This window comes from Cyprinus carpio, chromosome B18 (assembly GCF_018340385.1).
Source record: "Cyprinus carpio isolate SPL01 chromosome B18, ASM1834038v1, whole genome shotgun sequence".
NCBI classification, from domain to species: Eukaryota; Metazoa; Chordata; class Actinopteri; order Cypriniformes; family Cyprinidae; genus Cyprinus; species Cyprinus carpio.
In genome coordinates this window covers 14,652,619-14,670,846 of record NC_056614.1, presented here as the reverse complement: position 1 = coordinate 14,670,846, position 18,228 = coordinate 14,652,619, and the positions used below count along the sequence as shown (strand labels likewise).

At 36.6% G+C, this 18,228-nt stretch overlaps 1 protein-coding gene and 1 pseudogene across 1 annotated transcript; one reads left to right on the top strand and one right to left on the bottom strand.

Annotated features, from left to right (window-relative positions):
- Positions 1-204: 204 nt before the first annotated feature.
- On the top strand, positions 205-5,982 carry LOC109108867 (peroxisomal membrane protein 11A-like). Its single transcript, XM_019121977.2, has 4 exons — positions 205-502; positions 585-644; positions 760-875; positions 4,714-5,982. The coding sequence occupies exons 2-4, from the start codon at positions 589-591 to the stop codon at positions 5,280-5,282; spliced, it is 741 nt and encodes a 246-aa protein (XP_018977522.1). The 5' UTR covers positions 205-502; positions 585-588; the 3' UTR covers positions 5,283-5,982.
- Positions 5,983-10,439: 4,457 nt separating this feature from the next.
- The window catches only part of LOC109108871, a 40,337-nt pseudogene continuing 32,548 nt past the window's right edge, over positions 10,440-18,228 (bottom strand).

The window sequence follows — 18,228 nt, the reverse complement described above, 5'->3', positions numbered from 1 at the left end:
TACTGGAAATATGTTTACAACTTGAGCTGGAATCATAACTGTAACAAATAAAACGGGGATACGGTAAATTAAAATAAACATGCTTATTATTAACGCAGTGAGCCTACATAAGTTTTATATGACAACTTTGATTAAAATCAGACTTGAATGCAGGAACCGTGTGATGACGCAATTGCGTCATGACGTAAAATTGAATGTTTTTAAACGAACTGTTCAAAAGAATCGATTCCGGACTAATGAGTCAAACACATACCTGTCGTAAACATTTTTATATATAATGTCATAAATTTGAAAGTTCTTATCTCTAAGTTCTAAATTGGTTCATTGTTATAAGCGCGACACAATAATGATTTATTAAAGGGATGTGAAGTTTGTTCTTTGGTTCCAACGTGTTTTGTATGTTTCATGAACTTTCACCTCAGTTCCCACAGCCATCTGAGCCATGCACGATCGCGTGGATTTGACAGGACATTGACAACACTAAAACGTTCTTTAACTTTGAGTATGCATTGTCTTTCTAGCTTTTAGGCATTTATTCCTAAACGAATCGCGTTTTGCACAGAGTTGTTGCACACTTCTTGCAGCCACATGGAAACTTTCATCAGCTTCACTAACCAAAGTCAAGGAAGGGATCGCATATTCAGGTCAGTGTCTCTTATCAAAGCTTGTCATCCGTCAAAGCAACATCGAATTGAAATTATTTCTCCGTGAAGACGAGCTAGACTATGTCTGAACATTTTGTTTGCTTGTTTGATTTAGAGCAACCCAATATGCGTGTGCTTTGGCGAAATACCTTCTGAGAAATGAAGCGAAGAGAAAAGAGCTGGTGAAAAAGCTGCAGTTTCTGGAGTCTAATATGAGTTCTGGGCGGAAGCGTAAGAATGAACATTTACTGTTACATAACAAAACAGTACTACACAAAAGTTCTTTGATTTCTTTGTCAGTATACTGTTGCAGCTTTTTTAGTAGAGTTTATCTCAGATTGTAACATTTCTTCTATCTGTAGTAGTTAAACGGTTCAATCAATGTAGAAACACATAGTTAGTGATATTATATTTGGGCAGTATAGTCAAAGAACAACTGCCCCCTGCCCCTGGTGTTGCCATGCTTCTCCTAGAGTTTTTTCTTTCTTTATTCTTCTTCTATTCATTGTTTAACATCAAATGGGGTTTTGTCGCAAAATATAAACTATATTATTGCACACCTCTACATAAAAAGTTGAACATATAAGTATATCCAACATTACCCTCATACATACAGTATACACACATGAAACAATATGTACAGTCTTGGCCAAAAGGTTTGGCAGTGACAAATTTTGTGTTTTGCAAAGTTTGCTGCTTCAGTATTTGTAGATTATTTTTCCACATGTTTCTAGGGTATACTGAAAAACAATGATAAGTATATCATAAGTTTTAAAGGGGTCATATGATGCGATTTCAAATTTTCCTCTCTCTTTTGGAGTGTTACAAGCTCTTGGTGCTTAAAGAAGATCTGTAAAGTTGCAAAGACTAAAGTCTCAAATCCAAAGAGATATTCTTTATAAAAGTTAAGACTTGTCCAGGCCCTCCTAAAACGCCTCGTTCTAACACTCCCCCACATGTCTACGTCACTGTGTGAGAAGATTTGCATAACACCGCCCAGATGTTCACGCAAAGAAAGAAGGCGTAACTTTTATTCTTACTGTAGTATTGTTGTTGCCGCCGCTGCCATGTTGTGGAGATGCTGTGTGTTTCGTTGTGAAAGCGAAACTATTTTGTTTGGCCTTCCAAAAGAGGACGATATTTGCTTTGTCATGCCTGGAGCTTATCCGTGCTGGTCGCTGAGGAAATACATCAACTTCACGCTGTGGATTGCCGGAAACACCTTTCACCATGGATGAAGTGGAGTCCAGCCCGGGGTCGTCACATGTGGTTGCCGCAAGTCCGTGGGCCACTCCTTCATCGAATCCGCTGGCCGCACCTTCCGTCACACGCTTGGGATTTTCAGCCAATCACAATGCACTGGATAGCTGACAAATCAGCGCACACCTCGCTTTTCAGCACGAATGAATGAGCTTTGTAAAAAACGACATGTTTCAGAAAGGCGGGCATAGAGGAGCAACAATAATGTACAGTATGTGGAAAATAAGGTTTTTTTTTTTTTTTATACCTTAAACCGCATAAATACATTGCATTACACCAAATACACAACATAATGTTCCTTTTAGCAACGTCATAGAATAGGGCTGTGCAATTAATCGCATTCGATTGTCCCCCTTTCACTACACAGAGCCGTGTTTCACTGACAATTAGGCCCTATCATAGGACCCCTTTAAAGGCTTTTTTGGCAACAAATATTGTGCGTCAGTATTTACAGTGTTGACCCTTGTTTTTCATAACCTCTGCAATTCGGTCTTGCATGCTGGATTTTAGCTTCTGGGCCAAATCCTGACTGATGGCGATCCATTCTTGCTTTATTAGTTCTCAGAGTTGATCACAATTTGTGTTCTTCTGCTTGTCCACTCGCCTTTTGAGGACTGACCACAGGTTCTCTATGGGATTGAGATCCAGGGAGTTGCCTGGCCACGGATCCAAAATTTCAATGTAATGATCTTCGAGCCACTTCTTCATCTCTCTTGCTTTGTGACATGGTGCTCCATCATGCTGGAAAATGGACGGATCATCACCAAATTGCTCATGGATCGTTGGAAAAAGTTGCTCTTGCAGGACGTTTTGATACCATTCTTTATTCATGGCAGTGTTTTTGGGCAGAATTATGAGAGAGCCCACTCCCTTGGTCATAAAGCAACCCCACACATGGATGGTCTCAGGATGCTTCACTGTTGGCACAACACAGGGCTCATGGTAGCATTCACCTTTTCTTCTCCCAACAATCGATTTTCCAGATGTTTCAAACAGTCGGAAGGGAGCTTCATCAGAGAAAATAACTTTGCCTCAGTCTTCTGCTGTCCAGTCCTTGTACTTCCTGCAGAATATCAGTCTGTCCTTGAAGTTTTTCTTGGAGAGAAGTGGCTTCTTTGTTGTCCTTCTTGACACCAGGCCATTGTTCAAAAGTCTTGGCCTCACTGTGCGTCCAGATGCTCTCACACCAACCTGCTGCCGTTCCTGAGCAAGCTCTGCACTGCTGGTGACACGACTCCGTAGCGGACTCCTCAGGAGGAGACGGTCCTGGCGCTTGCTGGACACTCTGGGACGTCCTGAAGACTTCTTCACTGCTGTCAAACCTCTCTCCTTGAAGTTCTTGATGATCTGGTAAATGGTAAACTTAATACACCACAGGCCTAAACTAGATTTAAAGGGGTCATGAACTGAATTGATTTTTAATTTGGGCTGTTTTCTGAGGTCCACTTATAATGTTATCATAAGTAATAAGATATATTCTCTCCTGTTTTGAACCCCCTTTATCAGAACGCTCTGTTTCAATAGGTGTGCTGAATGCTATGATTGGCTAACAATGCTTTCAGGTGCAATATTTTTTGTAGCAATTTCCTTGCATGTGAGGCCATTTTGGTGCAAAGCGATGATGGCTGCATGTGTTTCTTTGGAGGTAATTATTGCTAACAAGAACACAATGACTGGAACCGCTTCTTCCCTCCTTTTATAGCAATCAGTCTGCTCTTACAATCTATTTAGTATGATAATGTTTTTAGCTGACTTCTCATTCACACTTGCACGTGTGCTGCTGATATGATTAGTCAGTTAATGTAAGCTGGTCATTTTGTGTCAGGATCAAAAAACAGTGCAATTTTTTGTGTGTGTGAAAAGTTCATTTTTTGTCCAATGAAGCTTTTAGCAATTATTTAAAATGCATCTGATCACTCTACACAATAATCTAGAAACAATGTGAATGAACACCACAACAGCTTAAGCAGCAAACTTTGCAAAACACAAAATTTATGCCACTGCCAACACTTTTGGCAATGTCTGTAGCCTAACCTGAATGTTTATATTAGAGCAAAATGTGAGCTGTATTATTGTCCAGCTCTAATCTGCTAAATATGACTATACAACATGAAAGAATAAGATATTACAAACATTAAAATCATGATTTTCTGTAAAGCTGCTTTGAAATGCTGTGTATTGTGAAAAGTGCTTTACAAATAAAACTGACTTGACTAGACTGGTAAGTTGTCAGAATGTCAATCTTACTAATACGGTTAAAAATTATTACAACCCGCACTGGAGTATATCAAATAATTATTAGTGTCTATTCAATTTGCACCTAGAGAGCTGAAATAAATACTATTAAAGATTAGAATAGTTGCTGGACAAATAGAATATGTAGGCTACCAACTACAATTGGGAAAGTGGCTAGTACTGTATGTGATGATGATGATTAAGTACTAATGACTAATGAAATAAATACAAGTGAAATTGAAAATATCACACATTGAATACTTGCAGAGGTGAAAAGTATTTAAGTATTGGTGCACTTGTTTACTCAAGTAAAATTTTGGGGAATATGTACTTTACGTGCGTTCTGTTAAAATCGAATATTGCTGTTGTATATAATCAAATAATGCTGTTGTTGTTTTTTTTTCCCCCTTTACTACATACAGTACATGCCACGCCAATGTTTGACTGTACTTTAAATTAAGCAATTTCTCAGCACTTTTTACACTCCCGACTTAATTTTATGATTTCTATTTTTTTTGCAGAAATAAAAAGAATATCATCAGGAATGTATTTGTTTTTCTTCTTTTTTTGTCAGTATTCAGGCTTGGGAACACAGTCAACTCGATCCATGCGGCCAAGAGCACTCTTCATATTTCTGACCCCATGCTGCGCTTTTGCCTTACTTTTGCCAACCTCAGCCGTGCCTTGTATTTCATCTGTGACAACTTACTGTGGGCCAGAAGTATCGGGCTAATACGAGACCTCGACAAGGAGCGCTGGAGCTTGAACTCCAGTCGCTTCTATTTCCTGTCATTGGTTATGAATCTAACCAGAGACGTCTATGTGATCATCCAACTTATGGTGCAGAAGTCTCGGGAGCGACACTTCCAGCAAAAAGTCGACCAGCACCTCAGTGAAAGCCCGGATGTGGCTTCTGTCATAGTGCCTCAGCTTGATGCGTTCCTCTTCCTTCTCCTCGAGAGCCTCAGAAATGAACCATCTGTGGTTCTCGACACAGTTAAAAATGTTTGCGATCTTTTCATTCCACTTGAAAAACTGGGCATTTACCAAACAAATGCAGGGGTGGTGGGCTTCTGTGGCCTTGTTTCTTCTCTTTTAGGTATATTGTCCATTTTGAGGCCCAGCCTCAAAATCAAGCCATGATTTAGGGAATGTGGAACAACCAAAATGTCTTGTACAAGAGAACTTTTCTAACAAATGTTTTGATTTCATTTTAATGTGGAATTAGGCTACTATTAAGTTTACTTTTGTAAAAGGATCAACTTAATTGTATAAGGGAGACAGGAGAACAGCACATACCCATAATGCAGCAGTGCACCTGCAAGGCTGTTCTGCACAACATAATAATAAAAAGTAATAGCATCATTTAGATAAGATTTCCCACTGTGGGTTTGACCACATGCTGTGTACACTTTCATTAAATAGAGTGCCTTGCTGTATCTGTTGTTGTATTATGGCAGCCCTAGTGAAATAATACACCTGTATATTATGCAGTATTTATTAGTTTTAATAGAGATTATATAACTTTGGTACTGAGGATATTAAGATGAGGGTACACAAACACATTTTGGAACTTTCCAACAAAAAGATGCTCTCTGTGATGGCAGATGCTCAACTTTCTGAAATATGTGCTTAATATTTAGTCTCTTCTACATGGAAAACCATCTGTGAAATTAGATATTCTACCTCATTCTGACAGATTCCATAGTTGTTTTAGTTTAGGTGCCAGGCATAGTTTTGTTAGTTGTTATTTCCAAAGTCGGTTTATCATGACAAAAGAACTTTTGATTACACATAATTGTTTGTCAGCACAAACTGTGAACTTAATAAAGGAATTTAATTTCAAACTATCTGTAATAACTGAGAAAGCGATAGTGATCACGTAATGAAAACAGTTACTTACATATTGTAGACACAGCATAATTGAAGTCCTTCTGAAAATCCTGTGTCGAATTATGCCTTCTTTGTAAACGAAAATGCTGTGAAATTAAGTGAACAAAGGACCAAGTTCTCACTGACGCGGTCTGGCACTTCAGTAAAGTTTATTATTTGGTTTCTGCGTAAACCTGTGTTTTCAGCTATGCCCATGAGAAGGATGCAATACTAGAATTTGCAAAGTTAAGGCATGACCATTGGACTGCAAAATGCTCATTGGGTCCGCACGGTCAGAAAAAAAATAAAATAAAATATAGCTGCAAGCAGCGATGGCGGGCTCAAGCCATCAGTGCAAACGCCGCCCCTGTGGCATCGGGAAAACTGTGCCCACCGGGCACATGCATTTACAGTAACTCTCTGGCAGTCTGGTTTTAAAGGATTCGGCAATTAAAGGGTTAATCCAAACCATCAAGACTATGAAAGACACACACACAGAACAATATATAAAACTTTAGTAACACTTTTTAATAAGGTTTCAGTTATTAACATGGACTATATTAATGAACATGAACAATAATTTTATAGCATGTCAATGTCAGTTAATATTTAAAACTTAAAAATTAAAAAAAAAAAATCTGTTAATATTAGTTAATGCACTGTGAACTAATATCAACAAACATTAATAAATTATGTGAAAATATATTGTTCATGTTAATGTATTTACTATTGTTAACACATGAGACTTTATTATGAAGTGTTACTGAGACCTTTATTGATTTACACCGCGTGCATAATTATTAGGCATGTTGATATTGTGATTATTTTCTAAGCACATTTTACCAATTCCTAACGACATCAATCTTAATAACTACCATTAATTTTGTGTTTAATCATTTATGAGTGATCTATAATTGTCCATGAAGGCTGGAAGAGAAAAACTCCTTATAATCAGGTGTGCAGAATTATTAAGGTTTTTTTTTTTTTACAGATGAAATGAGCCAAAAAAGAGTTGTGACTCAGACTGAAAAGTCAAAAATTATTAAATCCACATGAGAAATATTCAAAACTATTGCAATGCAGAAATTGCAAAATTAAGACATGACCATTGGACAAAAAATGCTAACTGGGACAGGGGGGGTTACAGTTTTTATTTTAAGATTAGTTTATGTACTGTGAAATAACATGAATATTAATATTTTTAATGATAGGATTAACTAACATAAACACAGATTGTTCATTGTTAGTTCATGTTAGTTAATGCATGTTTTAATGTAAACCAAAGAGAGCTTATTATAAATTGTTGCCAACACATTTCATGATCTATAACCATTTTTAAAAATAATTTTAATGAGCTATAAACATTTTTGAAATGATTATATAAAATTATATTACCAGTAAAATTCATTAGATTTTTAAAATACGTATAATTTTTCTTTGAAAGATTTTTATAAATGATTTAAATGCTCTTTACACGTTTCTACAACAATTATTTAAAAGTAATCTTAAAGCGCCATCTCGTGGTGGCCATGATTGGTATTACACACTGCACGTTTGGTGTTGCTCTCTGAACCAGTCAAAATGAAGCGCGGCTAAATGGAGCATGAGAACAGAATACACTGGGCATATGTCTACGTAACTCCAGGTTTACACACTCTGTCTGTAATGCGCATTTTTTCTGAGCCCATGTTAATGGATCAGAGCGTTCACACTGCACACGGTAAAAGATGTGAACAGAAAAGGTTAGAAATAGAAAGGTGCGAAAAGAATGAGTATCTAGCGCATGAGCATAGAGGGTTGTGAGTGCACAGGACACAGTTTGAGCAGAGGAAACTCGTTTTAAGTGCGCGCACTGAGCGAAATCAGCATGTATCTGAGCACGCGTGTCTGGTTTTAAGCGTGCCAACAGAGAGATTCGCGCTCCGCGCATTATTTAATGTGCTTTCGCGTTACAATAACTCGCTCTCGCTGCTGCTTCTGTACCGCATACACATACTGAATACGCACTGCAGACGGAGTACGTGTGAACCTGTATAATGTATAACAAATCTATTTCAACACCTGAGGCACCGCTACAATGAGCTCTATGGCCAATGCATGGCAAGAAAACATGCCTAATAATTCAGCACTCCTGAATATAACGAGTTTTTCACTTCCAGCCTTCAAGGACAATTATATATCACTCATAAATGATTAAATAACAAATGTATAGTATTTATTAAGATTGATGTGATTTGGAATTGGTAAAATGTGCTTGGAAAAAAAATATCACCAGAATATCAGTGTGACTAATTATTTTGCACTCGGTGAAAAAGCATTTTTAATGATTTTATTGATCTATAAGCATTTGTAAAATATTTTAGTCTTCATCTGACTGCATTTTTACTGTTACATCCATGAGATCTGTAAATTCATCTGTGGAGCTGAAGGTCAGTATCAAATGAGTTTTACTGTGTATAATCCCATCCATGAGAAAAAGATTGTTTCTTAAGTGTAAATTCAAAAGAAAAAACAAACAACACACAATTCATTTTCTTTTTTTCATGATAAAAGGATGTTAACTCTCTCTCTGTCTGTCTCTGTCAGCTAGGGCCTCAGTCCCCTCCCTCCCCTCCCCTCCCCTTCATGGGCAAGTGAGATGAGTTTTCATCCAACAGTTTGTAAAGTCATGAAACTTTTTTCCTCAGCGTCTCTGTATAAAAAAAAATCCATGTGAAATAATTTATGTTTACCATTTTTTTTGCTATCCAAAAATCCATTCGCAATTTAACCTCAATGTTTTGGCACATGAAAAAGATACTGTAATTATCCTCTGAGCAGTATGCATAAGCTAGATCCATTCTTAAACTGTATCGTAGCTGATGACTGTGAAAGTCTTGAAAAGCTAAAACTAACAACACTTTTGACAAAAGGTGGCGCTATAGAGTGCCTGCCCTTTCTTTTTTTCCATTGTCTAGATGATATGTGTTTTGAGTTTCATGTAATTCTGAGCATGTTTATCTGCCTCAAAGAATTCAAGTTAACTATATTAGATATCAATATCTCATCGGCTGTCATTATTCTCTCTCTCGAATTCAAAGCATTTTGAAAATGACACACTTCCTGCTGCCAGTCTCTATAACTTGACTCACATCTATGTGATCGGCATCATACAACGAACAAACTGAGCTAAATCAGAAAATGTATGGGATGTTATTAGACATTTCGCAATTTAGCATCCCTAATGTCTTGAGATAACCGTTCGAGATATCAAAAATATCTTCGCAATTTAGCATCCCAAATGTCTTGAGATCATGTTCACCGAGTTTTGTGGCAAACGGGTGGAGTTCCTCAGAGGAGTATATCAAATTCCAGAGCATGTGTTTTTCACAAAAACCCTAAATAGCCAACTTCCTGTTGGGCGGAGCTTATAACATGCAGTGCGAAAGTTGTTTGGTTTGATGAGATCTACATGTGTACTGGAGTTTCATATGTATACGCGCAAGTATGGATGATATATGGCCCATTCACATTCCAGGGGGCGCTGTAGAGCCCCTGTGCCACGCCCGTGTATCAGTCTCTGCCCGGCCCTAATGGCCGCAGATTCCAAGGTGTGTGCCAATTTTCAAGACTTTTTAAGCATGTTAAGGGCCTCAAAAGCCCCCGAACCCTTGGAAAAAAATTAGAGGAATAAAGAAAGAAAAAAAAAAAAAATAATCCTAAGGAAAACAATAGGGCTCTTCGCCCTCCAGGCTTGAGCCCTAAAAATAAAAAACAGGTGGAGAAGAACAGACACGTTACCTGCAAAAAGAATTACTATGTTACTATGTAACTTTTTCTGTTCAAAATTTGCAAAATGTATATAATGAGCGAGTACATGTACTCCGGTACATTTTATAATAAGTGATTATTTTTGGACTATTGTAGCCTGTTCGGGTCGTCACCGCTGCGGAGTAACACATACCTGCGTGAATCGCCACAGACATAAACTTAGAGAAGTAGCTCCGGTTAGAATGTTCTTCCGCGGGATGCGTGCAGTTCTGTTTATTAACCGCTAGATCGCCAAAATTTACATAGTGTTGTTTTAAGGTGATAAATTAGGTGTGAAACCATCTTCAGGGCCACTATTTTCCAGACCTGCAACCTACCTGGAATCCCCAGAAGCTTGTCAGGTTCTCAGAGACTTAGATTCGATAGAGAGAAAAAAAAGGTTTGGGAGTTAATTTTAGTGCACAAAAAAAAACAAAAAAAAAAAACAATACTTTTCAGAAAAGGAGATGGACTTAAAATGAACTCCCAGATCTTTATATATATATATATATATATATATATATATATATATATATATATATATATATATATATATATATATATATATATATAGTTTTAGTTAATACTTTCTAAACAAACTGTGAAATTAAAGTCAAATCAGAAGACATTTCCATTGTATTAAGTTAATGTGGTCCAGTTTATTTAAGGCATCTACATCAATACATGAAGTTGCCCCACGAAAGGATGAAACGAACTGTTAACAATATAAAGAGAAATGCTATTTTGGCAAATCTATCAGTTTTCCAGCCAGATAACAAATCAGGGTGAAGGATTAGAGGAACTAACACTGTAGTGACATAAATAACAGATCAGCAGTCTCCACGAGAGAAATGTCAAAGCGCAAAAGTGACACAAAAATACTTCCATAATGTACATGAGGCTATGGGCATGAACAGGAATGACTTGGACATAGAGGGACTTTGAAAAGACTTTGGAAAGACTCTGCTTCTATAACGTTTGGTGTTTGCGTCAGGCTGTTACGTAAAGCAGAAGACTAATGAGATCCTCAATCTGTGTTCATCAAGTACTACATTCTGGGAAAACAGACATACTGTATACTTTCATTCACAGAAAACATGACCCAAATGAAAAACAGGATTCAGAGAAAGCCTGACACAGTCTATGAAGGTCTCCTTCATGCATTAAAGGGAAAGAACGCGGAGTTCATTAAAACGTCAAGAAATTAAACCTCAATAAAACAAACGTCAAATTTCCTTAACATTTCCAATAGATCAGGTAAAGTTTTTTTATTTTTTATTTTTATTAATCAATATTTTTATATAAAAAAAAAGATAAAATAAATTAAATGTATTTTAAAACATGATTGTTTCTGCTGTTTAGTGTCCAAATAATAATAATAATAATAATAATAATGTTATAAACATCATTATCTTAAGGACACTGTGTGCTGTAGTGGTTTGAGCACTGGACACAAAAATCATGAGAAAATGATCACTTTATCGATTTTGAACTGTCAAGGTTAAGCACCTTTCCTCTCATTACATGATTGGCTACAGGAAATCAAGATTAAATATGCATCCCAGAGCTCATCATGTAGCTACACACAAAAGAGGAAGGTCTCGTCTAATTAAGAGTCTGACGTTCGTATGACAGATTGCACCCTCAGAGTTTGGTAGGATCACCTCAAGAGTTCCAGGTTTCCCTTATTCTATCCAGTGATTAAACGCTCTATTATAGATGTCGAGATCTTACAAGTGTACAAATATACATTCAGTAAAATATCAAAATAGAAACTGTGCTTAAGTTCTCTGATAAATCACTGACAGACCGAACACAGTAGAGATAATCATCTCTCATCGTCCAGGCTTCATGATTGTACCATAAAAGCAGCCCACAGCCCTCAAGGTCAGAGCTCAGAGCCGAAGTTAAAAGATCAGGGGCAATAGTTACACGTATGCTGCACTTGGGTAGAGGAGAAAAAAAAAAAAACTATTTTGGCTTAGGTTGTGTCTCACATCTAACCAATTCCTCAATGCAACACTTTTTACAAAAAAAATAAAATAAACTTTAAAGGGCTTAAGTCACTAGTTGGAGGTCTTGGCCTTTGTTTGATAGTTTGGGCTTAGATCCTCAGCCTCCACATTGTTATCCACAGTTCGTGCGGAGGAAAGACGTGGAAATGCCTTGTGTTCAAGAGAGACATTTGGTCCTGGTTTATTTCCACCGAGGAGTCGTTTGGTCCATGTGAGCAGACTGGGAAGGGGGAGGACAGTGGAACGGCTGGCACTAGGAGGGTGCTTGTGTGCGGTCATAGTCCAGAATCAGGCCTTTGATGTGTGATAGTTTCTGATGGAGATACTCGCAGCGCTTCTTTTCTTCCCGGTAGCCTGGAAACTTCTGCGGGGACAAAAACAAGATCTTCAAAATGTGCACATTAGAGGTGGGTATTAGTGCCGATTTCTCGCTTTAGATGCAGTTTTTTATCTGTAACTGAAATTTTACTAGCTGTCAAAAATGGCGACATCTGCTGGATGGAAGGTTTACAACAAATCATGTTTAGTATTCACATAGAGAATATGAGGCATGAAAGGTTAAGTGAAGTTATTGTTAACTAAAATGATTAAGAATTATTAAAATAGTTTCCACGAGTTGAAATAAAGATTAAAGCAAATATAAATATTAAATGAAAAACTTAAAACTGAAAAAATAAAAACTAATGAAAATGAGAAAAGTTGCCTTGGCCTCTAGTTGAAACAAAACAAGAACTAAAATGACAAACTTAATTACTAATCGAAATATAAAAAAAAACTAATAAAATAATTATTTTAATATTTTAACATTAAAATATGAAATAAAAGCTAATTCAAAAATTTTTTATAAATACTATAAAAACTATAATAGATAAAACTAAAATAACACCGAAATGTTCATAGGGTTTTAAGAATTTATATCAGATTATTTAAATAAGGTTCATAGTTATGCAAAAATGTGATATTTTTACCCAGCCATAGTTTAGACAGTCCCTCAGTTCATCGAGGTCAAACACTATCAACATAAGACAATTATCAACAATACAATTCTCTTACCTTCTTATACTTCCTATACTTCTCCATTATTTGATCCTCCATTACCTAGAATGATCAAAATAGTGATTAAAAAAAAATCAAACATATTAATCTAAAATAACCTCTGACATCATGTATTATGTAACTGTTATATAAGGTGTGCTAAAGCATTATCTTGTAAAACAAAGACACATTGTCCACATGTAATCTTAGGCTACGTTTACATGACAATGATGTAGTCAAAAACGTTAAAGTTTTTCTCTTGCGTTTTAAAAAAGTTTCACGTATACACGACAATGTTTTCAAAACGATTCGCCTTTACACACAACCTCGAAAACAGCCAAAAACACTATTACATATGACAGGCCAGTAGTTGGCGCTGTCACCTTGTTAGTAAACAGAACCTCTAGGGAAGTGACGATTATATGATGTATATGATGCGTCTCCGCTTTTGGTCGTAATATTTGTAAAGTAAATCTAGTAAATATACTCCGCCATTGTTGTGTATGTTTGTTCGTGCTTGCCTTTAAAAACGACACGTACTGCGCATGTCTACACAGCTAACACGTACCACGCATGCGCACGACATCACAGTTTTCAAAGATTCCTGTCTGGGTGTTTACACGGAAACGACAACGTGGCGTTTTCAAAAACTTGCACTTTGAAACCCGTTATCAAAAATATGCATTTTCAGTCCCCAAAACACCGTTGTCATGTAAACGAACAGTCAAAACACATAGAACGTTTCCCGTTTTGGGCTGAAACGTTGTCATGTAAACGGCCCCTTAAAGCCATTACGCCAGTCTTCAGTGTCACATGACCCTTCAGAAATCATTGTAATTTGATGCTCAGTGAGAACACTTTTTATTATCACTGGTCTGATGACAACTCTATCTATCTATCTTGATTTTTTTTTTTTTTTGCAACATTATAAACATATAAATGTCACTTTTGATCAAACTGAATGCATCATTCTTAAATAAAAGTCTTTTTTTTTTTTTTTTTAAAGAAAATGAATCTTACTCACTCCAAACATTTGAAAAGTAGTGTATATCTCTTTATCCATACCTTATACTTGTGTGTCCCGGGAGACAGCGTCTTTATCTTGGATCCCAGCTGAACAAACATCTCTGTGACTTTCCCTATACGTTCATGAAGGTCTCTGTACTCGTCATATTCCGCACAGAAATCCTCTTTGTATCTCTGCCGCTGCTCAGAGTCTGTAATAGTGTTGTATTTTCTGGAAAGAAAAGTTCCTTGAGTGAACTAAACCATTTTAGCAGTAACAATAATTCAAGTCGCTAGGCAGAATCCCAAGAGAAACCAGTAGGTGGCACTATATATTAAAATAAATGTGTATTCTCATTCTTGGGTTGTTTGTCTGAAACTACAAGTTCCTTTAAAAACTCAAATAGAGAACAATTAAAATAAAGACTTTTGTGTTTTCTATATTTTAACTAGAATTCTTACATTCTGTTCTGTACATTCTGCTTTAAATGTGCAACACAGTTAATTGTCTATTCCTTAATCATCGGCAGACAATCTCCACCCTGTAATTACAGAAGCACAAAGCAGTAAAATAAACCAAAATCTGGTCTTACTTACAATAAATAGTCAGGCAGCTCATCGGGAGAGGCACGGGTGACAGGTGTGTTGGGTCGTTCATGATCTACACAAACACAGACAAGAATGATAAAGTGCTTTATGCAATCTCATTATGCAAACATATCAAAGTGCCATGCTGCCCGGGTTGATGGAGTCATTTATCAAATCTTGTGATAAGGGACGTGGAGGGCATTCGTTGCTGACAAAGGCTGCCTGACAAGACGTCAAGCTTGAGGCGATGGTCAAAGTGGGCTATGCACGTTTTACAGTGGGTCACCCAGCTGTTAGTTAAGTTAATCATCCACCCTGGCGCTAGGGAAGGGCGCAGACGAGCAGTCACCTCGCACGCACACGTCTGTGTACTCGCACACAAACATACAGGAATATTTCCTGACTAGCTTGGCAAGTCCAAACCTGTTCTGCCGTCATTTCACTTGAAATGAAAGTGTCTCACAGTGAGCCACTTCTGAGAGGAATTGCAGCGGCAGAGATGAAACGGGATGTTGTTGGGTTTTTTTTTTACAGAACAGCAGTTATTCAGTATCAAAAACATCTAGTGAAATTCTCTCTGAGAAACAATGACTCCATTGCCCTTTTGGCAGTGCTGATAAATACTGATTATGATCACCACAATTCCTGCTATTATCACTGCTGACATCATACCATGTAACAACTATAACATCATGTTGCTATACAATATTTTACTGTGGATTCTAAATCTCATCGGCAATTACAGTTCACCTTAAAAAGCGGTTAAATATAATTTTATGCTTTAATAAATAATTTAAGAAATTTAAAAAAATAAAAATAATAATAATATATATATATATATATATATATATATATATATATATAAATTATTCATTTTAAAGTATTTTTTAATTAATATTGTACATGTAAACAGGCCAACAATTAGAAAAAATGTGTAACGGTCACAAGCAAAAATAATGTAACATTATCAATGAAAATATATTTTGCTGTAATTAATTGATAATCATTTAACATTTCCAGTTATATACAGTACTGTTCAAAAGTTTTTGTTGTTTTTTGGATTGTTTGGGAAAAAAAGAAATTCTTATATTATGACCAATGCTACATTTATTTAATTAAAAATACAGGAAAAACAAATATTAGTTACATTTTTTGTAGTTTTGTCTTTTGTAAGATTTTAAATAAATGTCTTTACAGTCCCTTTTTTATAAATGTTTTATGCATCGTTCCTGAATAAAAGTATTAATTTCAGGAACTAATGGTGTTAACGGCTGCCTGTTGTTTATTTATTTATTTTATTTATTTTTTTGTATTGTTTTACTTTTCAATTTTGTTTAAAAGTTGAGAATGTGTATGTTTTTACCTGGTTGTTTGCAATTAAGAAAACCAAATAAACTATAGATCATGAATTAATATGTAAACATTTCTTTAAAATAAAAGGAAGAATAAAGGGGAGAAAAAATGACTTACAAACTACTTTTAAACAGTAGCCTATATATTACTTTCCTTTGCAGATAATTTATTGGCCACAAATATATGTGACCCTGGACCACAAAACCAGTCATAAAGGTCAATTAATTGAGATCTAAAAGCTGAATAAATAAGCTTTCCATTGATGTATGGTTTGTTAGGATCGGACAATATTTGTCCGAGATACAACTATCTGAAAATCTGGAATTTTAGGGTGCAAAAAAAAATCTAAATATTGAGAAAATTGCCTTTAAAGTTGTCCAAATGAAGTTCTTAGCAATGCATATCACTAATCAAAAATTAAGTTTTGATATATTAACTGTAGGAATTTTACAAAATATCTTCATGGAACATGATCTTTACATAAATGAAAAATCAATCATTTTGACCCATACAATGTATTTTTGGCTATTGCTACGAATAAAGCCATGCGACTTATGACTGGTTTTGTGGTCCAGGGTCACATATTGCACCTCTACATCAAAATTGCACCTTTTTATATACCTTTTAACCCACCACTGATATTTTCCTGGTTCTGTTTAAGGTCCGGGCTGGTCTCGATCCACTCAGGTTTTAAGCGCTCCCTCTCTTTTTCTTTATGCTTCTTGGACTTCTTTTTGTGCTGGCCATTTGCTAGCTGCTGGTCAGTGCAGATTTCTGGTTCAGTTCTTGGGCGTTTGGGGCTGGACGATGGCTGCTGTGCTGGTTCTGGCTGTTCTGGTTTGGGCACGCTGTTGGACTCGCCGAGCTTGTGCCGCTGGTAATGACCATCAGGGCTCTGCTGAGACGTACTGCTACCCCTCTGCAAACTTGTGTTTCCATGAGCGGAAGAGCTACGGCTCATGGAGGAGCTGAGATGCAAGGGCATGTTCTGGTCGAATAAACGTTGCTTTTTCGGCATCTGACTTTCTGGATGGTCGGAAGGCACTGGGCGTTTCTGGGAGGAAAGAAAGGAGGATATTTCACAAACTTTGCAGATGGAAAACAGCAATAGTGTGGAGCGGCAGCTTAATTGGCTCCTGCAAACAGCAGTGACTGAAGCGCCTCCAGCATCTCCATAAATAAAGAGCAGACGGCGCCAAACATGAACTTCACAAGAAAAAAAAAAAGACTCTTCTTATTCTCATCTTAGGTATATCAATCATACACTCAATCACAAACCCGCTTCAGTGCACACAAGAAACTGGTAGTGCAGTGCACAGATACTACAGCATGCAACAGCTCGAAAATGAGACGGAGAAAAAAAAGTAGCACTTCTTTTTATAGGTGCATATTTACCATGGAGAGATTCTTGACAGGGCTGAGTTGGGATGGAGAATCCTCTGAGGTTTTGTGGAATGAATGGCTGGACTGAAGGCTTTTCAATTGGCTACTGCTGCTGCTGCTGCTGAGAGGCTGGAGTTTTCTGGAATATCAGAGAATGAGACATCGTCAAAATGTCATTCCGTTCATGCCTGCCATCAGGAAACCTTTGAAACAAATCTGTGAACTATTCCAAGTTGAGATCAACTTCCCAGTTCCAGAAAGCTGTTGTGCTTACAGGAAATGGAGGAACTAAACAGGAAGAAATTTTAAGCTCAAGATCAAGGCCTAGGCTTTGCACGAGTGTTAATCAGGTTTGGCTGTTGCCGAACGGAGTGTAAATACATTATACTCTTGCACAGCATTCGTTCGGTCAGGGCGCCGGGGATGTTAGTCTACTTTAGCATTTCCGGATAGCTGATAACATCTGCAGCAGGACTGGCAAAAGCCTTGCTAATGTCCAGTGACGAGAACAATGGTGCCAGAGACATTCCTACTCTGCTGGAACTTTCCTCTGGCAATCTGCTTCCTACAGCTCCTTCCTCTCAAAGAGCTGCTTTTTCATCACACGGAGGATCGTTCTTCAGAAGTGCCTTGCATCGATGCCCTCACAAACCTGATGTACTAAATTATATACTGTTTTAAAAAGTAAAGTAAAACTAATATAAAATACAGAATAACGTCTACATAAAATCTATATTTATTTATAAATAAATAGTACATAAAAATACTAATATAATTTTTTATTTAATATCTAAATATTATATAACGAACAAGTAATAATAAAATAATTTTAAAAAAATGACAATGAACTCACTAAATGACAAACTACCATTGAAAAGTTTGAATTTGAATTTGATGATTTTTTTGAGCAAGATACTTTTTATTAAGCAAGTATCAATTAAATTGATCAGGAGTGACATTTACATTGTTACAAAATATTTCTATTTAAAAGAAATGCTGTTCTTTTAAACTTTCTATTCAAAGAGTCATTAAAATGCATCATATGATTT

Coding starts and splice junctions, on each gene's coding strand:
- LOC109108867 (XM_019121977.2), top strand. CDS start 589: ATGGAAACTTTCATCAGCTTCACTAACCAAAGTCAAGGAAGGGATCGC. Junction 645..759: donor GGAAGGGATCGCATATTCAG/GTCAGTGTCTCT, acceptor TGTTTGATTTAG/AGCAACCCAATATGCGTGTG. Junction 876..4,713: donor TATGAGTTCTGGGCGGAAGC/GTAAGAATGAAC, acceptor TTTTTTTGTCAG/TATTCAGGCTTGGGAACACA.